This window comes from Chaetodon trifascialis, chromosome 1 (genome assembly GCF_039877785.1).
Source record: "Chaetodon trifascialis isolate fChaTrf1 chromosome 1, fChaTrf1.hap1, whole genome shotgun sequence".
Lineage (NCBI taxonomy): Eukaryota > Metazoa > Chordata > Actinopteri > Chaetodontiformes > Chaetodontidae > Chaetodon > Chaetodon trifascialis.
This window is the reverse complement of record NC_092056.1, coordinates 315,449-341,948: the sequence shown is the minus strand read 5'-3', so window position 1 is coordinate 341,948 and position 26,500 is coordinate 315,449. Positions and strand designations below refer to the sequence as shown.

The 26,500-nt window shown below is 47.1% G+C and overlaps 3 protein-coding genes across 4 annotated transcripts in view; 2 read left to right on the top strand and 1 right to left on the bottom strand.

The window, feature by feature from the left end:
* Nucleotides 1–26,500, top strand: part of zdhhc1 (zinc finger DHHC-type containing 1) — a 223,812-nt gene that overhangs the window by 14,333 nt on the left and 182,979 nt on the right. Inside the window, exons 6-11 of one of the 2 annotated variants that reach the window (XR_011602137.1) lie at nt 92–247; nt 539–651; nt 949–1,037; nt 2,144–2,264; nt 3,757–3,832; nt 5,051–5,975. Coding sequence is in view for 1 of the 2 variants with exons in the window: in XM_070961452.1 (XP_070817553.1) it covers nt 92–247; nt 539–651; nt 949–1,037; nt 2,144–2,264; nt 3,757–3,832; nt 5,051–5,565 (1,070 nt within the window). In the remaining variant the exon portion in view is untranslated. Of the gene's footprint in view, nt 1–91; nt 248–538; nt 652–948; nt 1,038–2,143; nt 2,265–3,756; nt 3,833–5,050; nt 6,835–26,500 lie in introns of those variants that run through there. The other variant, XM_070961452.1, reaches the window with a different exon arrangement.
* On the top strand, nt 10,657–19,322 carry tppp3 (tubulin polymerization-promoting protein family member 3). The gene is made up of 4 exons (XM_070966383.1): nt 10,657–10,724; nt 16,006–16,250; nt 16,728–16,881; nt 18,106–19,322. Exons 2-4 carry the CDS (start codon nt 16,063–16,065, stop codon nt 18,298–18,300), a joined length of 537 nt encoding a protein of 178 aa, XP_070822484.1. The 5' UTR covers nt 10,657–10,724; nt 16,006–16,062; the 3' UTR covers nt 18,301–19,322.
* Nucleotides 20,957–26,500, bottom strand: part of LOC139333835 (transient receptor potential cation channel subfamily M member 1-like) — a 35,018-nt gene continuing 29,474 nt past the window's right edge. Inside the window, exons 23-27 of the mRNA XM_070966507.1 lie at nt 24,868–25,012; nt 23,704–23,906; nt 23,481–23,613; nt 22,685–23,061; nt 20,957–21,646 (exon numbers count right to left, since the gene is read on the bottom strand). Of these exons, the coding sequence (XP_070822608.1) occupies nt 20,958–21,646; nt 22,685–23,061; nt 23,481–23,613; nt 23,704–23,906; nt 24,868–25,012 (1,547 nt within the window). The 3' untranslated portion in view covers nt 20,957. The remainder of the gene's footprint in view (nt 21,647–22,684; nt 23,062–23,480; nt 23,614–23,703; nt 23,907–24,867; nt 25,013–26,500) is intronic.

The following is a 26,500-nucleotide window of genomic DNA, read 5'->3' as shown; positions in this document are numbered from 1 at the left end:
TCTCTCTGTGTCTCTGTGTGTCTCTCTGTGTCTCTGTGTGTCTCTCTGTGTCTCTGTCTCTCTGTCTCTCTGTGTGTCTCTGCGTCCTCAGTGAGGAACGACACAGGTGTGTGGCTGCTCTTCCTGCCGGTGTCTCCGGTCCGGGCGGAGGCTGCAGTGGTTCCTGCTCTGGCTGCTGTCACCATCGCTCTGGGTCTGCTGTCGTCTGTGCTGCTCTGCCACCTGCTCTGCTTCCACATCTACCTGAGTAAGACACACCTGTCAGGTGTTTAAAGGCCCCTCCTCCTCACAATGTCAGTGTAACACCTGCAGGATTCATGTCACCTGTGTGTGTCTGTGTGTCTCTGTCTGTCTCTCTTTCTCTCTGTCTGTCTCTGTCTGTCTCTCTGTCTGTCTCTGTGTGTCTGTCTCTGTCTCTCTCTCTCTCTCTTTGTGTCTGTGTGTGTGTGTGTGTGTTTCTCTGTCTGTCTCTGTGTGTCTGTCTCTGTCTCTCTCTCTCTCTCTTGGTGTCTCTCTGTCTGTCTCTGTGTCTCTGTAGTGTGGAACAGACTCAGTACCTATGAGTACATTGTGCGTCAGCGCCACCGTCAGGACAGCAGGAAACCAGGACCAGTGAAGGAGACGTCCGCTCCATCAGGGACCCTCATGAAGGTGCGTGGTGCTCGTCTGGGGTCTGGGGTCTGGGGTCTGGGGTCTGGGGTCTGGGGTCTGTCCACGGGACCTGGACTCAAACACAGTAAACTGTAGTCATCACTGAGGCAAACGACCACAAACACAACATGAAGACAGTCTTCATCATGTCAGGGTCAAAAGGTCAAAGACGTGTCTTAGTGTAAGACAGGAAGTCCTCTAAGTCTTTAAGTTTGTGAGACCGAGCTCCCATCGCGCTTCATGTGCGTCTTTATCTGCGGTTTAACTGCACTGTCTGTCTCCTGCTGTCCCCCTCAGGATGTGAACTACTCAGGCGCTCTGGGTTACACCAACCCTCAGCTGGACGTGGAGGACGCTACCACTGTGGCTGAGCGGGCGGAGGCAGAGTGAGTCTCACCTGTCCACACACCTGGTTAACACGAGTTAAAGCCACAGCAGGCGTGTTGGAGTCCGCTCTCTGTGCTGGTCCAGGCTCAGCCCGCCGCTTGCCGCGATTGGCCGAGCCCGGCCAGGTCCCGTCATGTTTCAGCAAACAGCCGCCAACAGTTACGAGACCTGAGCTCGTCGCCATGGACACTGTTTACTCTGCACAAAACAAAGTGTGCAACACCAAATTCTTTGGCTGTGACACACACTGTGTGTGTGTGTGTGTGTGTATGTGTGTGTGTGTGTGTGTGTGTGTGTGTGTGTGTGTGTGTGTGTGTGTGTGTTTGAACTGTGTGTGTGTGTGTGTGTGTGTGTGTGTGTGTTTGAACTGTGTGTGTGTGTGTGTGTGTGTGTGTGTGTGTGTGTGTGTGTTTGAACTGTGTGTGTGTGTGTGTGTGTGTGTGTGTGTGTGTGTGTGTTTGAACTGTGTGTGTGTGTGTGTGTGTGTGTGTGTGTGTGTGTGTGTGTTTGAACTCTGTGTGTGTGTGTGTGTGTGTGTGTGTGTGTGTGTGTGTGTGTGTGTGTGTGTGTGTGTAGGTCTTCAGAAATAACTCCACCCTGTGGCTGTTTGCCCTGAACCTGGACAGCAGCTTCATGTGTGCTGCAGCTCTCACAGCAGAGGGTCAGCAGGATAGGAAGGACAGGACAGAGGACACAAAGTGGACGAAGCACAAAAAGATGGAGGAGAAAGTCAGACAAAGTCCTCAAACACGTTCACACAGACAGACTCCGCCTGTGGTGGAGCGGCCTCAGCCGACTTCAGCCCTGGGCTTGCTGCTGCTGCTCCACAGTCTAGAAGACATTTTGTCTCTCGTCCCGTCCTTCTTCAGTTCCACCTGACTGCTGAGGAGTCCAGGTTTTTGTCCTCTTGCAGGATCGTAGCTCCGCCCATCATCATGTGACCCTAACGACTCATATCAGTGGTGGTGTTGATGGGTGGATGAGAGGAAACGGCTTCTAGAAGCAGCAGCAGGTCCAGATAGCTTCAGTACCACTGAGGACAACATCTGTGTACGTCCCCAAAACCTGACACGTGTGTGTGTGTGTGTGTGTGTGTGTGGGGCAGGTTCCTGGCTAATGGCAGAGTGAGGACTGTGTCTAATTCTGTCATGGAGGAAGAAACTCCGCCCACTGTGTCTACAGAGCCCAAGACTGCAGCACACACACACACACACCGACGCACACAGGTAAACACACACACACACACACACCGACGCACACAGGTAAACACACACACACACACACACCGACGCACACAGGTAAACACACACACACACACACACACACACACACACCGACGCACACAGGTAAACACACACACACACACACACCGACGCACACAGGTAAACACACACACACACACACACCGACGCACACAGGTAAACACACACACACACACACCGACGCACACAGGTAAACACACACACACACACACACACACACACCGACGCACACAGGTAAACACACACACACACACACACACACACACCGACGCACACAGGTAAACACACACACACACACACACACACCGACGCACACAGGTAAACACACACACACACACACACACACCGACGCACACAGGTAAACACACACACACACACACACACCGACGCACACAGGTAAACACACACACACACACACACACCGACGCACACAGGTAAACACACACACACACACACACACCGACGCACACAGGTAAACACACACACACACACACACACACACACACAGATGCACACAGGTAAACACACACACACCGACGTACACAGGTAAACACACACACACACACACACACACTGATGCACACAGGTAAACACACACACACCGACGTACACAGGTAAATACACACACACACACACACACACTGATGCACACAGGTAAACACACACACACTGATGCACACAGGTAAATACACACACACACACACACACACACACACACACACTGATGCACACAGGTAAACACACACACACTGATGCACACAGGTAAACACACACACACACACACACACACACACACACACTGATGCACACAGGTAAACACACACACACACACACTGATGCACACAGGTAAATACACACACACACACACACACACACACACTGATGCACACAGGTAAATACACACACACACACACTGATGCACACAGGTAAATACACACACACACACACTGATGCACACAGGTAAACACACACACACACACACTGATGCACACAGGTAAACACACACACTGATGCACACAGGTAAACACACACACACACTGATGCACACAGGTAAATACACACACACACACACACACTGATGCACACAGGTAAATACACACACACACACACACACACACTGATGCACACAGGTAAACACACACACACACTGATGCACACAGGTAAATACACACACACACACACACACACTGATGCACACAGGTAAATACACACACACACACACACACACACACACTGATGCACACAGGTAAACACACACACACACTGATGCACACAGGTAAATACACACACACACACACACACACACACACTGATGCACACGGGTAAATACACACACACACACACACACACACACACACACTGATGCACACAGGTAAACACACACACCGACGCGCACAGGTAAAGTTCTGTGAACCAAGGGAAACTGAATCTGCTTCATGTGTTTGCGCTCCGACAGAAAAAGAGGAAGAAGATCCGTAAAGTTCCCGCAGAGGTGATCAGAGAGCGCTGCCCGAGCACAGCCCCGCCCTCAGGTACACACACACCTGTGTTTCTGTGATCAGGCCAGAGATGTGAAAGCTTTCAGTAACTGAACGAAACAGACAGACAGAACCGACAGAACGATCAGAGGACGTCTCTGGAAGACAAAGTGTCCGGCAGCTAGAGGCAGCGACTGTGAGCGCCCAGGCTAATGAAGGCTAAACGTAGGCTAAAGTCAGGCTAATGAAGGCTAAAGTCAGGCTAATGAAAGCTAAACTCAGGCTAATGAAGGCTAAAGTCAGGCTAATGAAGGCTAAACTCAGGCTAATGAAGGCTAAATCAGCTAATGAAGGCTAAACACAGGCTAATGAAGGCTAAACGCAGGCTAATGAAGGCTAAACTCAGGCTAATGAAGAGTAAAATCAGGCTAATGAAGGCTAAACTCAGCTAATGAAGGCTAAACTCAGGCTAATGAAGGCTAAACTCAGGCTAATGAAGAGTAAAATCAGGCTAATGAAGGCTAAACTCAGGCTAATGAAGGCTAAAATCAGGCTAATGAAGGCTAAACTCAGGCTAATGAAGGCTAAAATCAGGCTAATGAAGGCTAAACTCAGGCTAAAGTCAGGCTAATGAAGGCTAATGAAGGCTAAGTCAGGCCAATGAAGGCTAAACTCGGGCTAATGAAGGCTAAACTCAGGCTAATGAAGGTTAAACTCAGGCTAAAGTCTGGCTAATGAAGGCTAATGAAGGTTAAACTCAGGCAAATGAAGGTTAAACTCAGGCTAAAGTCTAGCTAATGAAGCTAAACTCAGGCTGATGAAGACTAATGAAGGCTAAACTCAGGCTAAATCTGGCTAATGAAGGATAATGAAGGCTAAACTCAGATTAATGAAGGCTAAAGTCAGGCTAATGAAGCTAAACTCAGGCTGATGAAGACTAATGAAGGCTAAACTCAGGCTAAATCTGGCTAATGAAGGATAATGAAGGCTAAACTCAGATTAATGAAGGCTAAAGTCAGGCTAATGAAGCTAAACTCAGGCTGATGAAGACTAATGAAGGCTAAACCCACGCTAAATCTGGCTAATGAAGGATAATGCAGGCTAAACTCAGGCTAATGAAGACTAATGAAGGCTAAAATCAGGCTAATGAAGGCTAATGTGTTCAAAACGCAACATAGATTTCCTGAATATAAATATAGATTCATGAAGAATGCATGGGCGCCTCCTCTGGGGGACATTTCTTCTTATTCTGTATTGTTTGTTGTCCTCCAGCGGAGCCCAGCAGTGTGTCCACTGTGTCCCTGGGTCAGCGACTTCCTTTCCCAGCATTCCCTCTCAGGGCGTCCCTGCCCCCCCCGGCCCCTGCCCTGGGCCCCGTCCAGGCCGCCGCCCCTCCTGCCGAGTACCACTCTGACTCTGCAGAGTCTCTGGAGGAGATCCCGGTGGCTTTGGCCAAACTGGGCTCTTCATCATCTGCCGCTGCTGCCGGAGACACCTCCTCGTCTTCACACAGAGTCTGTTCGGCGTTCCCCCTGCCCTCCCCCCAGCCCAGGACTAAGAGGAAGGCCTCCTCCTCCCGCACAAATAAGAGCGCTTCAGAGCTGAGGTTTGAGATGGCCTCTGCCCAACCTCCGGTGGTGTTCGTCAGCCGGGCCAGCGGAGAGGCCCCTGAGCCCTGGGAGGAAGACCTCAATGTGGGCAGGAAGCAGACCGGCTCCAGGCCCGGGTCCAGACCGGCGTCCCGCACATCGCTGGGATCAGGTGTAGCCTCCTGGGTGGAGCTGTAACCTGAGCAGACTCTGTTCTGGAACAGACTCTTCTATCTTTGTTTGATCACCTGCTCCATGCACACCTGTCTTTGTTTCAGCCTCTGTTTGTACCTGTGCTCTCTGTTGGTTTGGACAAAGACTCGACTTTTTAACTCTGATGCCAAAGGTGAGCTCTGTCTGTGCACAGCGTCTAGACCTGAGGGAGCTTTCGGTTGGTCCTCGACCTGTGAACCTTAACTTTGTACGTCACTCAAAAGTGTGTTTGTGTCTCTGCTAGTGTTTCTGTGGAAACGCTCCCAGTGGTTTTTACTGTTTCCCAGTTAACAGTTCCTCATTGTGCCTTGCTGGTCTCCATGGAAATCCAGGGCCAGAGGGACAGGGTGTTTTACAGAGAGCTGAAGTCTGACATCACTTCCTGTGTAGCTTCTGTTTGTCTCCACAGCAGCTGCAGTAACGACCTCCAACAACATGACAAGTACAGTCATGCTAATGCTAATGCTAACGCCCAGCATGCATTCTGTTCTGCCATCTGTGGAACTCCAGAAGGACCAATATAAACAAATACAACATGAAGTGCAAAGAATATGAGTAAAGTTACAGTACATGAAAAATACTTCAGTCAGAACTCACGACCACAAAACGTTATTCCACCAGTTCGACTCTCTTCAGAGTTTATTTCATTATTGATATTTTTATTTTTGATAAAAGTTCCTTTTCAGAAAACTTTCCACAGCATTTTTCTGACATGTCACAGTTTCACTTTTCAGCCAATCAAATGCTTCCAGCCTCTGTTGTTGTTGTTTGTGTAGCAGTGAAATCTTCTTCTTCTCTTTCTGTCTGAGAGCGAGCTGTTCAGACTGGTTCACTCTCATGTCTGCACACTGAATATGAGGCTGTAGCTTAGCTTAGCTTAGCTTAGCATAAAGAAACCGCTACCCCAGCGCCTGCAAATAAGTGGTCCAGCACACGACCAATGAAATGGCTGATATTTGTTTTTCTTTTAATGAGATATACATGTTAGTCTGAGCTCTGAGCTGCTGGGAGGTGGACACCATTACCTTCAGACAGAGCAGGGCCGACTGGTTCTGGTTCTAGTTCTGGCTGTGGTTCTGGTTCTGGCTTGCAGATGTGAGCTTGGTTTCAGTCTGAACAGTGAACTCTCATAAAGAGAAGAAGAAGAAGAGGAGGAGGACTCAGCTGTCAGGGCGTCTCATGACGGGATGAAGACTTTGTCTGACATGATTCTTTTTCACCTGTTTAACAATAAAAGAAAAACTGATCACTCTTCTTCTTTTATGCTGAGTCCCAATGTTCAGCTGGACCTGGCCCGTTATGCTGGACCTGGTCCTCCATCCTGGACCTGGTCCATCATGCTGGACCTCAAACAACTGTTGAATGACACAGATTAATGAACTCTGATGACTTACTCTGATGTTTATACGATGTGTTGTCTTTGTCCTTTCAGTGTGTGTGTGTCGGAGTGTGTGTGGGTGTGTCACTGTGTGTGTGTGTGTGTGTGTGTGTGTCGGAGTGTGTTGTTGCATGTCATCATTCTATGATTTGAAAGGTTGCCCCGGCAACAAGCCACAACAACATCATAACAGCATCAATCAAAAAGGAGCAGCAATGTATGTGACACACACACACACACACACACACACACACACACACACACACACACACACACACACACACACACTCTGTGTTGTTTGGCAGCTGCCCAGTTCACCTGCAGCCTCATACTGGTTTCCAGTGAACTGATTGACAAAGAATCACATTTCTTCATCCAGTTTTTGTCTCAGCACAACATGTTAGCATTAGCCTGCTAACACATGAAGGTGGAGTGCAGAGTGGCTCATGACATCACTTCCTGTTCCTGTGTGTTCCACAGCAGCTGGATGTTTGAGCCCAAAACCTTCGTGATTACAACAAAATGTGACAGAACAAAGCGAGTTCAGGAAGGCTGTGTGTGTGTGTGTGTGTGTGTGTGTGTGTGTGTGTGTGTGTGTGTGTGTGTGTGTGTGTGTGTGTGTGTGTGTGTGTGTGTGTGTGTGTGGCGTAAGTCGCACAGCCGCTGCACGGGCAGCAGGGGGCGCTCAAGTTCATCTACATGTTCAACCACCAGGGGGCACCTGTGAGGGAGAGAGTGGTGACAGTTCAATCTGAGTGTTTCAAAGTTTTTTTTTCCTTTAAGAAATCAACATTTTACGTTTAATGTTGAATTCATTGGACAGAGTTTCCTCAAACTGAGCTGCTGAACATTAAATATAAAGACTGATTCAGGTGTGACGGCTGCAGCGCTGCTTCTCGTCTTAACGTATTTAAATGCCAGTATTACTTTTGGGTAAGATGAAAAGAAAAAAGTCCTTTTATGTGTTTGTGTATTTAACCGTGAAGCTGATCCTGGTTCTGGAAGCAGACCCAGTCCGCCTGACGATGACGGACTCACTCCCTGCAGGTCTCTGGAGACTCGCCCGCCCTGAACCACATCATGTCATGCTGAAGTCCTCCCACACCGACAGCTGCTTCCTGCTGACACAACCGAGGACCTGAGGTCACATCCTGTTGTGTCCCGTGAGAGGGACAGGGACAGAGACAGAGACGTGGTTCAGCCTGGTTTTGTTTTCTATTGTTTATCTCACGATCGTCGTTGAGAAAACTTTATTGGTCTGTGAGTTTAATAAATGTCTCTGCAGCGTTTGGGGTCTGATGACGTCCTTCTGTATTGATTATCTGCTGATCCTGAGTCTGATCTGATGCTCATAGTAATGGACGGTGTGGTGGCTCAGTGGTTGGGGTCAGGTTGTTTCCTGTGGGGGCCCTGCTTTCCCCTCTGTCGGCTCTCCTGTAGGTGGCCTGACGGAGATGCTGGCTCAGACCGGGAGTCGGCTCTTTCACTGTGTTGCTCCAAAGCGCAGTGGAGGTCCTGGCAGCTCCTTCACGTCCTACGCCTTCAGAGGTCCCTGAACGTCACATCAGGCCAAGAAAGACGAGTTTCAAAAGTAAAATGTGAAACAAACTTCATTTACTACGAATTTCACTGCTGCAGCAGCTTGACGCCGGCTGAGTGGTGGACGTAGGTCTGCCTGTGTCTCCTGGTTGCTGTCTTTTAAAACTAAAGAACGTTTCATGAAAAGACCAAAACTAAGCTGGACTGGGGTCGAAGGTCAGGACCGGGACCAGGACCAGGTCTGTAGCTTGATAAACATCCGTCCTCCTGTCAACCCTCACACACACAGTGAAGTACTTCCTGTGAGACTCACTTCCTGTCTCCTCGCTCATCCACGTGTTGTCATTGTTTCTGTTTCTGTTGTCATGGCGATGGCTCCAGATTACATAATGACATGATGTGGATCAGAAAGATCATCCACACGAGCTGCTGCTCTCCAGGTGAACCAGGCAGGTAGAATCCAGTCAGACCAGATCAGCAGCTCCCAGTCTGAACGTTCATACAGCTGCTGTGTCTCTGTGCTGGTTTTCTGTCTCTTTCTGCTGGTTTTTATGTCTCTTTCTGATGGTTTTTCTGTCTCTGTCTCTGTGCTGGTTTTTCTGTCTCTGTCTCTTTCTGCTGGTTTTTCTGTCTCTGTGCTGGTTTTTATGTCTCTTTCTGATGGTTTTTCTGTCTCTGTCTCTGTGCTGGTTTTTCTGTCTCTGTGCTGGTTTTTCTGTCTCTTTCTGCTGGTTTTTATGTCTCCGTGCTGGTTTTTATGTCTCTGTGCTGGTTTTTATGTCTCCGTGCTGGTTTTCTGTCTCTGTGCTGGTTTTTATGTCTTTTTGTGGTGGTTTTGTTGGTTTGCGTCTTTTTGTTTTGGTTTTGTGTCTCTGTTTTGTGTCTCATGGTGCTCTTGTGTGTCTTTCTGGTGATTGTGTGTCTCTTGCTGTCCTGTTCTAGAGGGGGTCTGTGTCTCCCCTCTGGTCCAGGTCCAGGTGTATTGATCCTGAAACCACTTTTAATAACTCTGTATTGTACTTTAGTACTGGAGTAAATGTACTTTTGTGCTTGAGGTATTTGTACTTCTCTTGAGTGTTTCTATTTCGGAGGAAACGTACTTTCGTTACTATGTCGCAGATTCAGATCATGTATTAGACATTAAGATTAAGATTTACTTTATTGATCACACAGCATGCTTTGGTGAAATTGTTTCTTCTACATTTATCCGTCCTGATCGTCCGTCCTCTGCGGCAGACCAGGAGCGGTGGGCTGCCAGCCGACGGCGGCGCCCGGGGACCAGTTCCTTTCGTCACCGCTGGTCAGGTGGTGGTCTTCTTCATGTTTTTAGCGGGGGTTTATTTTATGGAGGACACCCCAGGTGAACACGGGGAGAACATGCAAACTCCACACAGAAAGGCCCCTTTTTCCTCGAGCAGCAGGCACTGAAGCACCCACAGCGCCCCAGGCAGGAATCGAACCTGGGACCTTCTAGCTATGAGGTGACAGTGTTACCACTGTCCACCGTGCCACCAACATATATAATATAAAATGTGTTGTAATATTATAAACGACCCGCACACACACCTGCACGCACACACATACGCACACACATGCACACACACACACATGCACGCACACACATACGCACACACATGCACACACACACATGCACGCACACACACACACACACACACACACACACACACACACACACACACACACACACACACACACACACAGATCCACAGTCAGCAGATTTTGACTGTGCTGACGGACAAACGTCGAATCTTTGACTGTTCTCAGGTCAGTCTGTGTCAGAGGATCAGATCAGCTGATCACTTCCTGTTGATTGACGGGTTAAACGGCGTCGCAGCTGTTCTGGATTCAGGTTTTAAGATTATTTTGTGTTTTTTCTTCATTGTTTTAATTTATTGCTGCACAGCATGAAACACTCTGAAATGCTCCTCCAGTCTGACCTCCGACCTCTGGCCTTTGATCTGCAGCTCTGCAGCAGCCTGCATGGACGTTCCTACCGGAGGACCAGCCCTCCTCGCCTCCTCCTCCCCCTTTTATGACCCTCCCCTGATGTGGGACAGGATGTCGTCATGGCGACAGGATAAACAGACGATAACAAGCCCTCAGCACCGCAGAGCTGGTCTGAAAGCTGCGACGCCGCTGTGGGACAGAAGAGAGAGGAGAGACTGAGGTGAAGAAGAGGAGACAGACGGAGACACAGGACAGACAGGTAAGACTGCTGGACGGCTGTCCGCCTGTTTTTACTTTCTTTCTTCAGTCATGAATGAACATGAAGCCACTTTTCATGAAGTAACTGGAAGCCATGAAAGAGGTTCTGCAAACAGAAATGCGACAGAGACGTCAAAAGTACAGAAGACAGTCTCTGAATATTTATACTGCAAATATTTTTACTTATGAGGAACCAAAGAAATAATTACTGGGTATTAATGAAGTACAGGAAGCAAAGCAGGAGCAGCTGAAGCTCCGAAGTTCTTTTTTAATGATAATAAGAATAATTACGAAATACAAACACATACAAAGTACCAGCAAATGCAGTATTGCACATGTACTTTGACAAAAAAAGACATTTGAAAGTATAAAATACTCATTATATATTAATACTCAATACTTCACTCTTACTGTTGAAATGTCCTGCAAATCATTCTCTCTCTTCACGTCATTACTGACGATGTCCTCCATCAATGTTTAGTCTTCAACATGTCCAGGTGAAGACTTAAGTCCAGCTCTGGCTCTCCATGTCCAAAACAAACTCATCTGAAGGACAATCCCAAAATCCCAAACCAAATATCTTCTTTGTAGACGTCAATCAAAGATCAAACCCTCACTTAAACACCATGAAAACGCTTCCTTCAGCAGAGGATCGACGCTCCTCATCATCATTGTCCTTGTTCTCTGGAGATGATCCCTGATGCTTAGTCTGAGTCTAACTCCACATTCCTCGTCCTTCCTCTCACCAAGCAGAAGGAGAAAGCAGACAGCAGCTGTTTATGTCTATGATGCATAATCTGGACCAGACCTTCATCGTGCTGGATCCTCATCGTCACATGGTTAACGCTGTCCAACGGTTTCGTTAGGTTTCAGAAGAGGGAGCTGAAAGGATGGATGTTACGTTACGTTTGTACGTTGCGTAAGTTAAAAAAGGTTTAGTGTCCCGTGGTTTCACACGGGACATGAACAGCCATCTTCCTCCACATGTGGACTCTCCTGGTCTTTATACTACATCACCTGACTTCCTCCTTTGCTCACTCGTTCTCATCTTCTTCCACTTATCCGGGTCGTGGAGGCAGCAGCTTCAACAGGGACGACCAATACGGACAGGCTGGGATTTCTGACCTCAGGAGGACGAGCTGGTGTCATGGCTGATGGCGGGATCCTTTCAAATAAACAAACAAAAACCTTTCGGATCATTTGTCTCTGATCAGTTCTGGAAGAATCCGTTGAAGCTGCCTCGTGTGTCAACGTGCGACTGAATGAAGAACGCAGTTAGTCATTTCGTGTTTCCATGTTTCCAAATCAGTCTGAAACCCGGTGCTTCGTTCAGTTCTAGCTGGGCCTCATGCTGTTAGCATGTAGCTGTGTGTGACGCTCAGCAGGAGCCGTGTCAGACCAGGACCTGGAGTGACTGAACGGGTCTCATAGACCGTCACAGCGTGTCCACACAGACACAGTTTCTGTCTGCTTTCATTACCACAGCTGTCAGCTCACACGTTACTCAAGATCTAAGCACACCTTCCATTTCACGCTCTGAACCAGCAGGTGACCCACACTCAATACCGCACCTGGACTCATCCTGTGCAGACTGTGTTAGCGTGGAGGACTGAACCTGCTAACTGGCTGCTTCTGATCCGAGACGCCGTCCATCCAACGCAACACGCTTTGCTTTGACAGCTGATCCGGAGTGATGTCGTAATCCGGAGTAACGTCTGACCACATCCACACACGTGTCGTGACACCTGGTGAAAAGCTGCTGGATTCTGACGCATCCAGACTCCGAGCCGATGGTCAGGCTGCTGAGAGGACGGATGAGACATGATGGATTCTCATCCGTCCTCAACACACAGGTCACATTTCAATAGGCTGAAGTTCGCCGTGTAACGCTGCACCGCCTCTGCTTTCAAAGGACTGCCCTGTTTGGAGAAGAGGGGCAGCTGGAGCTCAGAGAGGGTTTGCCTTTAATTTCAGGGAGAGGTCAGGACATCATGGACATCATGGACATCAGGGACATCAGGGAGGCAGAAATTCATTGGTCCGACTTAACTGTTTTCAGAGGGAGTGAAGGTGGAGATACTTCTTATGTTCTTCATACAAATTCATGTTTCACGCATGAACTGTGAATATTACCGCAACATAAACAACATGTTGCCGATAAAGGCCCCGGTCTCACAGACCTGAGTCCGAAGTCCTACAGCTGTAGCCTTCTCACCTGCCTCAGGCAGGTGAGAAGGCTACAACTCTTGCAGACTGTCTAACCTGCAGAAACACGTTTATTTGTGACGCCTTCATCAGGCAAAAGACGGCGGGTTAGCAGGTCGTCCTCGACCCTGACAGACTGCTGAAACAACACGAGGCTACTTGGACTCAAACGGCTTCTACAGGACTGAGTGATGACTGGCTTTTTTCCTGTGATCCTTTATGCTGAATATTCATGTTCTCCGATGGGTATTTCCTGTTTGTCTTTTTTACTAAACGTTATCTGAGGGGTTTCTTCACACAGACTATGAATATATGATAAATTATCAGGTTTGTGACCAGCTGATATTTCCATTCATGTACAACATGGATCCAATGACGCTGCATGACTGTTTTCAGGCCTTCGTCCTCTTCTATTTAAATGCTGTGTGTCATTTTGTGGAGGGTTCTACGTTGTTGACTTTCTCTGTATCTCAGCTACGTTCCTCCACAGACCTGCTAAATCTGAACATGCTTTCACTGCCGTTACCTCCTGGAGCCTGTAGGATCTATTTATAGCGACCTACTTGATTCAGTGTACGCAGTCTTGATTTTGTCGAGGTGAATTGAATTATTGATTAAAGGTTTCCCTGCAGGTCCATCCACAGATGTAACCTGCGTTATTTGTGGACGTACTGGATCTTTCTGATAATGCAGCTCAGCCTTCGGGGTTTTGAGTATTCATTTTATGGGAATTTTGACCCAGTTAATGGCAGCATTCTGTGGGTTCACAGAATATGCTGGTTGACACTTCGTGCTGGTGTAGGCTCATCATTCATCTTTGAGTTCTACAGGAATAAACCAGCAGTAATGCATCTACAGCAGCTGTGCAGCAGGGGGTGCTGTGGGAAGTTGTCGACGAGCTATCAAGCGTGTTTTTAACACTGTGCAGCTGATAGAAAGGTGGCTGTGCAACCAACTGCTCGACTACAGTCGACAGTGCGGAAACACCATCATCTTCTACCTTCTGCCATTTCAAATAAACCAAATTGAAGGTATTAGAGAAGGAAGGACACCCGCTGTCCCTGCAAGACAGCAGTCTCACTGTTACTGCAGTCAAACAGTACCAGACAAGCTGCTGGCGGTTTAGTCTACAGAAGTCTCTAATGGCTAACAATAAATACTGACTGGTATTCAGGACATGTCTGTCTACGTGTCTGTGTCCAGGATCTATACTCACAGTGACTGTGTGATGATATATGTTGAAAATGAAGCTTTTTGAATGGATGTCAGTGGACGTTTGGTGTCGGAGGGTTACTGACACTATGACTGATGGAGCTGCTCTTCAGACCGATGGTCTGTGGACTCAAACTGGTCTTGTGTCTGGTTGTTTTGGTGTGCAGAGCTCTGTAGCACCTTCCAATGGGGAGAACAGGCTGGAACAGGTTGTGTCCAGGTGTGGTGGGTTTGCAGTGACGCTTCCAGACTCTGGAGGTGGATCAGTCCTGACTGGAGGGCAGGTTGGCACCAATCCTCTACAAGCCTGACTGTTGTAGACTGTTCTGTCCTGTTTAGTGTCTGATCCAAACCAGACTATGATGGATGAACAGAGACAGACTGGATCACTGCAGAGTAGAACTAGATCAGCAGCTCCTGAGGCAGGTTGAACTTCCTGAGCTGGAACTGGAAGTACAGCCTCTGCTGGGCCTTCTTGATGACAGAGTCGATGCTGGATGCTTTAACTCCTGGGAGACTGTGGAAGGTCTCCACAGCAGACCCAGTGTTGGTGATGGTGATGGGGGTCTCGTCCTGAAGTCCACTGCCAGAGGACCGGCTGTTCGACCTACCGTCGGTATGCAGACTCGGCACCGTCCAGGATGAAGCCAACGACAGTCGCTTCATGCAGAGTTCAGGAGATGTTTGTGGTTTACTGACACATGGAGGCTGATGCAGTGAGAGGGCGAGTTCAGACCAGAGGATGTCTGAGATCATAGCGTTCAATGCTGAGCTGAAATTAAAGTTAAATGTCAGCTTTCTCCGCGCTGAGGTCACAACTCTTCGCAGCTTCATGAGCAACATGCAGCTCAGCTCAGCAGCTCATCACAAACACTGGTGCATGTCGAGGATCAGCTCTGGCACCAGAAGCCGGACAGCCTGCCAGGCAGCCTGAGAACAGGTGTCTGCTGTTTGTGTGCCCATTCTTTCTTTATTGACAAGGATGTTCCTAACAACCAATTTCCTGATGATTAAACCGAAGTTTAAACTTAGACGAGTCCTTCAAGAGGCTGTATTTTATTCTACAAACTACACTGATTCCACAATAGCAAACACAACTCACATATTCGTTGTACATACATGTGCAGGAGCGACAGCTGTACACGCGTGAAAACCAGCATGAACTGAAGGTTTCAGCAGGTCTGCGTAGATTGTGTAGTTTGTGTAGTTTGTGCAGGTTTGTCTGCAGATGAATGTAAAAGAATGAAATGTTTTAAAGAAATGTAAGTCTGTGTGTGTGTGTGTGTGTGTGTGTGTGTGTGTGTGTGTGTGTGTCAGTGTGAGACATGACCTCACTCTCTTTCTCAGACGTGTGTGATTACACACACACACATACTGATACATTCCCTAACAGTGGTCGTCATGGTAACTCCCCTCTCGTCTGCACACACTCGTACTTTTGTGTTTCTGCAAATGTTCACAGTGACTCCGACCAATCGGAGTCACTGTGAGCCAGGGTGGGTGGGGCTAAAGTTAGTGACAATACCAGAAATCCTAAAAGGAGAGACAAACGTGTGTGTGTGTGTTTACGTGTGTTTGTGCGTTTATGTGTGTGTGTTCGTGTGTGTGTGTTTACGTCCTACCTCAGGCCTGTTCGTGAGGCTGCTTAACACCTGGCTGAGCAGGTGACTCACATGGAGCAGAAACATCAGACTCTGCTCGATGTCAAATCTCAGCAGAGGACAGACGGGACGTGAGGCGTCCCACCAGGGACAGTTTGTTTAAGTTTGACGGAGATCTGCGCCCACAGACCGTCTGGATTTTGTGTCTGTGATTCTGCACACGGTGAATCACTTTCTGTCGTCTGTGGTTTCTTCTCATTCCAGATCTGAACGGAGGGCTTCCTTCACATCATCAGCCGCCTTCTTCTTCTGTTTCCTGTCATGGCGGAGAGTGCGGACATGGAGCACCTGCTGACGGCTTTTAAGAAGTTTGCCATCCACGGAGACACCAAGGCCACGGGAAGGGAGCTGAACGGGAAGAACTGGGCCAAACTGTGCAAAGACTGCAAGATTATCGACGGCAAGAACGTCACCGGCACTGACGTGGACATCGTCTTCTCCAAAGTCAAGTGAGTCTGGTTTTGGCTGCTGGCGATCTGATTGGTCAATGCAGTTTCCCACAGGCAACAGACGTTTCCAAAATGACTCTTTTTAGTGTAAAATCACTTCTGTGTGTTTCCCTCACTGCTCGCATGAACTTTAGACTCACGTGTCGTAGGCTGTCACACAGGAGGACAGTGGCTTTCGTCCTCCATCACTTCCTTTGGAGTCCATGATGTCCAGTATGAACAGGACGAATGATTAAAGCAGGAAAAACCTGTTTCAGTGTTCATACAGACATCTGACCGTAGTTTAAAGACAGGCCTGTCCTTCAGCTGTGGCAGGTGGGGTTCACCAGGTGTGGGAGGGGTTAGGTCCAATCGAAGCAAAGTATTCCCCACCCACCAAGACACGCCTACCCCAACCCTAACCCACCTCAGTTTCACAGTGCAGCAAAAAGTTAACAGTTTAGTGTTTCCTGATCTGTTTTGTGTTTGCGTGTGAAGACAGAAGACGTCCAGGGTCATCACCTACGAGGAGTTCCACAGAGCTCTGGAGGAGTTGGCTCCAAAGAGGTTCAGAGGTCAAAGCAAAGAGGAGGCCCTGAAGTCCATCTTCAAACTGGTGGAAGGCAGAGAGCCCACCAACGCTGGAGTAACGGTGAGACAAAGAGTTTGATTGAAAACCTGCAAAACTGTAGCTCTTATCTCCATCATGTGATACAAGCAGGAAGCAACGCAAACAGGAGACCTTCAGCCATGACAGCCAGTTTATGGACATTAGACTAGAGGCCTAATGCTTCCACAGCTAATTAGCAACAACAAAGATGTTTTTCTTTTTAAGACATCAGGATCTTTCTCTAACCTGAACATCATTGACTCCACCGCCTCCCTGTGATTCCACAGCAAACAAACGTTGACTGTGAACGTACTCCAGGCTCCATCACGTTTGTAATTCTGAAGGTAAATTGGTTTGAGTATGCAAATGTACTTTCAAAAGTGGTGTACCAAGATACTTGGTACCTGCTTTGCCTGCTGAGATGATCTCTCCAGACACAAGCTTTCGGGATCACAGACGGAAAAAACAGACGTCTTTACGTGTAGACACAGGTGTGAATCATCGAGCCCTTTAGCTGCACTGGCTGTTACTGATTTCTTTGGTCTTTGGACACAGATGACAGAATCGTCTGCATACATTTCTATAAATCATTTATATATGAGCTGAACTGATGCGGCAGCTTCATCAAAACGTGATCGCAATGACCAACCTGCTCGTCATCATTCACATTCAGCTCAAACAGCAGCTCCGTGTTACATCACCTCTGTCCTCATGTTTCATCATTCAGCTGCAGGAAACAGTCCAGAGCTGCTCCACAGACACACCTCGGCCTGGTGCGATGCTCCAGTCACAGTCTGCTCGGCAAACCGTCTTTGGAACTTATGAGAGCCCGAGCCAGCACAGTAACACAGTAATCACACGTGAGGCAGGAGACGACCTGAAGCCAGCACGCTCTGCGAGCTGTGAGGTTCAGCTGGACAGATATCCCAGCATGCATCTGCACACACAACATAACCTTCTAGATTTGGAACACGTGGGTCAAATAACACCCACAATCCTCCTCACCTCCATGTGTCTTTGCTGCATGAGTTTGGACATGAACGTCTCTCTAAAAGTAATAAAGTTTTTGTTGAAAGAAGAATGAAAGAAGAATGAAAATTACTGGAACCCTTTAATGTGTTTCACCATTTCAGCCTCTAGAGGGCAGCACCTTCAGGTATTTTCTCACCTGCTGGGGCAGGATGGAGCCAGCACAGATGTCAGCAGCAATAAGGACTTCATCTTTGTCTGGTCTTATGCATTTCCTGTCCTCTGTGTGTCCAACAGAAAGTGGCAAAGACGGCGGCGGTGGACCGCCTGACCGATGCGTCCCGTTACACCGGGTCGCACAAGGAGCGCTTTGACGAGAGCGGCAAGGGCCGAGGTCGGGAGGGCCGGGAGGACGTGGTGGAGAACACGGGCTACGTGGGCGCGTACAAGAACGCCGGGACGTACGACGACAAGACGAAGGCCGAGAAATAACACGGCAGAAAGAACTCCACAGCACTTAGACTGGACCAAACCTTGAACTTTGACCCCTCTGTGTGTGTGTGTGTGTGTGTGTATGTGTTTGTCTGTGTGTGTGTGTGTGTGTGTGTGTGTGTGTGTGTGTGTGTGTGTGTGTGTGTCTGTCTATATGAGCTGCACTGACACACTCACACACCTGGACATTACAGGTGACAGGTGAAGCAGTTTAAATGAAACATGAGCAGCTGCATCCAGCCTGTGTTTGTGTCAGTGTTGGAGGAGGTGGAGGAGGTGGAGGAGGTGGAGGTGTTGCTTCTGCTGCTCAGTGCTTTTAACCATTCTGTGGGTAATTTCGCCCTCAGTAATGACTGCAGACAGTGAGCTCCTGTCAGTCTGTGACCTGGCTGCACCTCCTCTCATTAAATCTCCTCCTCCTCCTCCTCCTCCTCTCCTGGTTTCTCAGTGGGTTTCTGGAGGTTTGTTCTGGATCATAGAGATGATGATCTCCTCAGGAAGTGATGTCACACTGAATGAGATCAACATTTCTGAGTGTTCACTGATTATGACTCTGGGGAGGAGGAGGAGGAGGGAGAGCTTTGACTTCACATCATGCATTATCTCTGGCTCTCCTTTAGCTCTGCGGCGCCCCCCTGAGGCGGCCTTTGTGGTTGTCTTTAGTCTGTGTCCTGCTGAATGTCCACGTGTGTCCCAGAGATCCTCAGTGAAGGTTTCAGTCCTCACCTCCACCTGAAATGTTCGTCCTGTCTGAACGGAGCTTCGCTTTGTGTGGAAACTTCTTCTTCTTCTCCTTAAATTCTGAAGAATTACTAAAGATGCTGTTAGCTCGTTAGCCTCCGGCTGTGTACTCTGCTTCATGTGGTTGTAGCATCCAAACAGTCTTTGATCTGCAGCAGACGAGTCGAGCCTGAACAGTCTGTTTTCATTTGTTTCACAGCCGTCTTCTTCTGCAGAAGAATTATTGTAAACTTGCTGTAACTGGATTTTTTTTTCATTGAATCAATAAAGGCTAAAAAGTGTTTCCTGTTCTGTTTCTTCTGTTTATATTTTTTACATAATTCACATTTAATATATTTTTTTAATGTTTTACATTTAGTTTATGGTTTTATAATCAATAATAAATTATGTATTCAGTATTCTAATAAAAAGGTGCTGTTTTGCTTTTGAGGATGCACAAACAATATTTGTGTTAAAGTCTGCAGTGATGAAATCTGGAGGTTTAATTTAATTAATCAGCTGATTACATGAATCAAAGCGGCACATTTCTCATTTATCAGATGTCTCCATAAGTGATAATTCACCACCGATTGACTGATACTCTTTCACATGCTCACTAATGTTTGTCTCACATTTTATTAGTAGCTGTCAGATTCCAGTATTTTTAATTTTTCAGATATTTGATGACCTATGATCAGATTAGCAGGAAAGATGGAGATGCTTCAGTAACAAAAACAAATGTGTGATTCACTTTCGTTCCCTTTAATCTCTCAAAACATCACAGTTTGAAAGAACTTCATTCAAGATTCAAGACCCAGCAGTTTGAATCAAACACAGTTTGGATAAAACACATTTTCAATCAAACACATTTTCAATCAAACACAGTTTCAATCAATCACAGTTTCAATCAATCACAGTTTCAATCAAACACATTTTCAATCAAACACAGTTTCAATCAATCACAGTTTCAATCAAACACATTTTCAATCAAACACATTTTCAATCAAACACAGTTTGGATCAAACCCAGTTTGGATCAAAGCTCCAAATGTCCACAAAGTCTCAAAGTCAGTGTCTACAATAATCCACTTGGTTGAAAGAATCAAACAGCAGAGTTTAAGTTCTCTAATCATCCTTTGATTTCCCTGATTGATCAGAATCAGATGCTCCTCAGCCCCCCCCCCCCCCCAAAAAAACCCTGAAAATGTACAAACATACAAAAATTTATGCTTAATATTTCAACATGTTCATAAACGTGAAAGTTAGATTATAGAAACAGAAATAATAGAATAAACTCATTCATGTTTTGTTCATTCAGAATCATCATTGATCTTCATCTGATGTGACACTAATGATTCATCTCAGATTTACATATTTTACTAAATATTTTACAAAGTTCTCAGCCGGAAGTCTTAAAAAGAGCTACATTGCATCAGAAACTGGGACCGAATCGAATTCTGCAGATTCTCCATCAGTTCTTCAATGTTTTAGTCGTCACAAATTCAACACTTTTAATCAAATCATTTCAAGTGCTGAAGATGCTTTACAACAAACAATAAACACATGCTATGTCACAGATACAAATATGCTGCAGAAGAAGTCTAGTTCCTAATAATTGGATGTTCATGAGTTACACTGTTTGTTCAGTGTCATAAATGAATGCTGTGCAGCAGTTAGTTAAAAAAGTGGGAGATTAATCACTGATGAATTAATCGTGACTTTAAACTCTACAGAGCTTCACTTTTCATTCTGGGTTTGACACTTTCATTGACGTGAAGGCTCCGACGTCTTCCACTGTCAAATGATGGTTCTCTGAAGGCTCACCACCGCCGACACACCGACGTGCTGTTTTCACTGCTTCTTCACTGTTTTACAAAAATACTGCTGAGAACTGCTTTAACGACTTCTGCTGTGAAGTGAACACCTTAGTTTTCAGGATCAGCAGTCAGAGTCTCTGGACCTGGTCCTGGACCGCGGGCCCCCTGTGGACCCACTGAATGCTGATACCAGATCTGAGACGCTGCCGGTCGAGCGAAACATCGCCTCACTCTCCTTCTTCTTCGTCCTTATCTTCCTCGGATTGTTGTTCAGACTCTTGGAGCGCAGCGTGGGGTACATCCTGTCCTCCCCCACCAGCAGCTCTTCAGACGGCTGTTCTCTGTCAGATGGCCTGGACGTTCTCTCCTCCACTTCCTGTTTCGTTTCGTCGCCTGTATTCTTCTCCACTGACACTCTGGGGGAGGGGTGGACTCCCCATTGATTGGATCTGAAGACCTGCTCTGAGCCAGGGGGGGTCAAAGTGGTCGCTCCCTCCTGGTCCTGATGAGCGGGGCTGTAGACAATGCTGCTGATGGACTTCCTGATGGAGGAGGGGGAGCTGCTAAGAGTCAGAGACGACGAATACTGTGTGACCTTTGACCTCTCCAGAGGGAAGGACACTGCTGCCTCCAGTCGGGTTTTCTCTGCTGGTTTTTCAGTTGTGTCACACTGAGGTGAAGCTGGACGGACGTGGGAGGGACTGTGGTCGGGGTCACAGGGGGAGATCAAGATGTCGACGTTGGACAGAGACTGAGTCCTCTCCCTCAGTCCTCTCACCTCCAGAGTCGACCCGAACTCCTTTATCTCACCTGAAAACAGGAAGCACAAGTTCACGTCAGCTCAAATCAACCTCAACCCCTTTTTAATGCAGGTTTGACACATTTCAGTTAAAATACATCACATATTTGCGTTCACATTTATTCATTTGGCAGAAGCTCCAAAGCGACACACTAATGAAGTTCAATCCAGGCAAAGTAGATCCAGGAGATGCCCCAGAATAGGTGTCTCAACACGCAGTTCATGTTCCACCTGAGGCAAGAGAAACCAGGCTGCAGGTGCATCAAGTAACAAATGACAGCTTAAAAATGAATTTATTTAGAAAGAGAGCTAGAGAAGAATGCAGAGATAGATGGAGAGATAGAGTATATTAGGTAAGTACTCTGAGAAGAAGTCGGTCTTCGAGTGATTTTAGAAGACAAAGAAGGTGCAGGGGGTCTGAAAGTTGTTGTTTGAAGTCCGGAACAGGGTGGGGGGCAGGTGTTGATGTGGGCCTATCAAACCTGCAGCAGTCAGTGGTCACAAAGGGCTTTACAGCTGTCAGAAGAAGATATACAGGTCTGTGCATTCCTCACTTATCCCCCACCTACAACACTGTCCTTTCATCTCATGCCAGGAGATTTAACAACTTTTCACAATTAGCTTCAGGTGATAACTTCAGTGACCGTGACAACTGCAGTTTCACAGCCGGGAGCACGAGCGACCCGGGTGGTATCAGTGACCTTGATGTCAACCCCACGGAGGTCAAATACCTGGGACTCCCCACCAGCCAGTCAGAACTGAAGAAACCCCTTGGATGAGATGAAACATTTTCAAGTGTCCACAACCAAGTCCAGCTGTCCTTGATTCAGCACTCACCATGAAGTGAGAGATGACCAGAATGAGTGTGAGGGGTTGAGGAGACCTCTGTCAAAGAAGCCCTGATCTTTGCAATGTTTTGCAAATCGACATGACAGAGTGGCAGAAGCAACATGCTCAGTGAAAGTTAAGGTCATCCGCTCAACGCTCAGAAGTATAATCCTATTTAGAACTAGAAGTCCTGTCTTAAAATGTGTTCATGCTTCTCCTACCTGTTGTGTTTCCTCCCTCTGTGTTTCCCCCTCGTCTCTCTGGACTCAGTTGGACCCTCCTGTCGTGTCCCTCCGTGTCTCCGGACACTGAGATCTTGTCGTCATGTTCCAGCTCGTATCGGTACAGGCTGTACCCGTCTGCACTGTTGATGCTGCTGTGTCGCAGCAGAGAGGCCGGCTCGCAGATGGACGATCCTCTGGATCGGGTGCGGATGAGCTCGGCACGGTCGACACCCGCCAGCTTCTCCAGAGCGTTCACCATCCGGCTGGAGAACTCCTCCAGCTGAGCCAGGCGGAGGTCCACAGTCTGCAGGGACGCCTTCATTGAGTGCTCCCTCTCATTCACCTCCTCCAGACGCATGAACATGTTCTCCACCCTGAACAGAGGACAGACAGGGTGACACCAGGAAAACTGTCACTTTTTTCGACTATAAATAAATTTTTCTTGGTTTTACTGCTGTGAGTACGTTATCTTCATGCTGCTATCATCGTTATCTGCACACGCTTTACTCACCAAACGATAACAAAGTGCAGTTCTAAATTCAGCTGTGATCAATCATGTCCTCAGTTTGGGATTATTTGTCTCAACAAGTCTGCCCTCTAAAGGCAGAACGACAGAAGCAGGCTCATGGAGAAAAAGTCAACGGGTTTCTAAACCCAGAGAGAAGATATTTGTAAAATGTATAAAAAAGAGCATTTTAGAAAAGGGAAATGATGAAGATGCAATGTAAAAATGAAAGCTTGAACATCTCTTTAGATGTAGGTGTCTTATAATCCTGACTAATGTCTTCCTGACCTCTCAGATGTGACTCTGATTCTCTCGTTGTTGGACGACTGTTTCTCGTCGTCTTTCTCTCTGAAATATTCCTCGACGCACTGTTCCTCGAACTCATGCAGACTCTTCAGCTCGTCTGCACTCAGCACCAGTTCTGAGGGAACAAACAGGATTTAATCTCTCCAGGTTCTTGGTTTGAGTCGTGAGTGATGCTGTCAGACAGACTCAGTGAACCGGATCTTACGGAGTCGTCTCTCGCGGTCGTCGTGATCGCCCTCTGGCGTCCGTCGGCAACGGCAGCACAGCCTCTTCAGGACGATATAGATGTGGGGGAAGATGATGAGCGGGGGAGGCAGGACGGGACGGTCGTGGAAGGTCATGATCAGCTGATACCGCTGGAACTTCCACACCTGGTTGGAGATGGACTTTACCTCGAAGAACGTGTTGCTGTGGAGAGGAAGAGGATGGCGGTTTCACTGAAAGAAGACTTTACATGAAGATTTTATCATTTTATTTTATTGATTGTGATTTTCTGTCTCTCCTCAGGTCCACGTCTTCCAGGACAGCTGTTTGTCCTCTAATCCTTCGCAGCTGTTCAAACTGAGCATCATGCTAAAGGTTTATTCACTGAATAAAAACAGGTGTCGCCAGCCGATCGCAGGGCACATACACACACATTCACACTCACACTCACACCTAGGGGCAATTTAGAGTCACCAATCAGCCTAATGAGCATGTTTCTGGTCTGTGGGAGGAAGCTGGAGAGAAGCCACGCATGCACAGGAACAACATGCAAACTTCACACAGAAGGGCCCGACCCAGGAATCGAACCGGCGACCTTCTTGCTGTGAGGCACACGCACTACCTGCTGCGCTGCCGTGCAGCAATACACAAACAGAATCTGGAAACAAAAGATCTGAGATCAGCTCTTTGAAAGTGTGACAGATCCATTTTACAGTGAAGATCAACCTTTAGGTATCAGAGAAAACAGATCATAAGACTAGTCCTCAGCCATGTTTCTTCTTCTTTTCTGTCCTTTGTTTCTTTCCGTCTCTCATTTCTCTCTTTGTCTCTTCTGTCTTTGTGCTGTTCATTGTTCTTATCTTTATTCCCCTCCGTCCTTCTCTCTGTTTTCTCTTCATTCTTTTCATATCGATGCATGAAAATCTAAGCAGAATGAGAGAAACCTGACACTGAAGTTACCAGGACTTTTATTTTGGAAACATGTTCCTCTAGACATGAGCTTCCTCCTCCTGTAACAGCAGGATGTTTGATCTTTGCTGCAGTGTGTTTAATCAGGAACTGATCTGAGGTCTGTCTACTACATGAGACGCTTTGGGCACCACAACTACTTGGTTGGGTCTAGTCTGCAGGTTGACCCCTCTCAGATCAGGTGGTGAACACTGACTTGAAGACGGCGATGAGCAGGTTGACCAGCAGGATGTTGGCGACCAGCAGGTAGCAGGCCATGATGGCTGGAGTGAGCCAGGCTCCGGGGATACAGGGAGGAAGCTTCTTCCCATCTTCATCGTACATGTTGTCTCCACACGGAGCTGAGACACAAACATCACACTCAGTCTCATTAATGTCCATTTTACACAGAGCGCTCAGAAAGAAGACGCTGGTGTCTAACATCCACCCACATGTTTGAAACTGCCACGCTTAATCCTGGATTATATTTTCCTGCTAAAGGACTGCAGATTATTGGCCTTGGTACAACAAAGCAAATCTGATATTCAGCATCATGCGATGTCTATGAAATAAATAGATAAATTAAATAAATAGATGAAAAAGGGAGAAAGACACATGGAGAGTGTCCATGTCCTATTTGGATTAAAACTCTCAAGACTTCACAAGACTGAACAAAATTTTCATTGTAATATTTCTCAGATTTTTGATAATGTGGAGGATTAATCAGTGGCGCTCTTAGGAGTATTGAGAGCTTTTACCTCAGCAAAAGTATTAATGCCACAACTATGAAAACACTCCACGACAAGTAAAAGTCCTTCATGCTATGGTTTTGGGGTCTGCTTATTTTGTTTTATTTTGAAAAAGTTCTCCTCATGTGTCATGTTTTGTTTGACTTCCTGTCTTCCTGTCTGCCTTCACCAGCCTTCCTTCCACTGAGTATTTAACTCCTGACCAGTTCGTCTCTGTACCTTTCTGCTGCCTGCCAGTGGTTTCCACCTGTTTCCAGTGTTTGCTTTGTTTTCCAGGACATTGCCTGACGTTGACTCTTGTCTGCCCCCTGTTGGATGTTTTGCCTACTTTCTCAGGATCTGGCCTGTGCAGTCAAACCTCATTTTGATTTTATTTGTGTCTTTTTCAGCAGTAACTATTCACTCTCTTCGCATTTAGTGGTCAAGTAGAAAATAGTACTTCTGCTTTCTACTTTTGGTGGCAGGGTCCGCCATTCCTGCTCCGGACAAATGAGGGACTGACAGGAAGTGATGCAGCCTGTGATCCAGTGTTGCTCCCTCACATTAAAACATTTCAAGAAACTTCATCCGGAATAATTTGGCTTCATCTTTGTACAGTGGAAGTGGAGACACATCATCCATCTTTATTTTCAGTCTATGCTAGAAATACATGATGAGCTGAAGACCAAGTTTACAGTCTGAGATACTCACGATTGATTTCCATCGCATAAACTATCCGTCAGCAGTAAAAGAGACAGAAAATAAGAAAAGAAAACCAACAGCAACATGAAGAGAAAATGGAAACTTCATGAAATGAAAGAAGGAAGGAAGGACAAAAAGATTAAAAAGGCAAATATTCAGATTAAAGTGCAACATGAAAATGTTTCATTTTGATCCGAGTTTCTAATCAATCGTCAGAAAAAGAATTTTAGAATTCAAAGAGGTGAGGACAAAGAGGTGAGGACTAACAGGTGAGGACTAACAGGTGAGGACAAAGAGGTGAGGACAAACAGGTGAGGACTAACAGGTGAGGACAAAGAGGTGAGGACTAACAGGTGAGGACAAAGAGGTGAGGACTAACAGGTGAGGACTAAAAGGTGAGGACAAAGAGGTGAGGACTAA

Excerpts from the sequence above, each read along its gene's own strand:
- tppp3 (XM_070966383.1), top strand. The coding sequence starts at position 16,063 with ATGGCGGAGAGTGCGGACATGGAGCACCTGCTGACGGCTTTTAAGAAG. Across the intron at positions 16,251-16,727 it reads ATCGTCTTCTCCAAAGTCAA|ACAGAAGACGTCCAGGGTCA; the intron begins GTGAGTCTGGTT and ends TTGCGTGTGAAG. Across the intron at positions 16,882-18,105 it reads CCACCAACGCTGGAGTAACG|AAAGTGGCAAAGACGGCGGC; the intron begins GTGAGACAAAGA and ends TGTGTCCAACAG.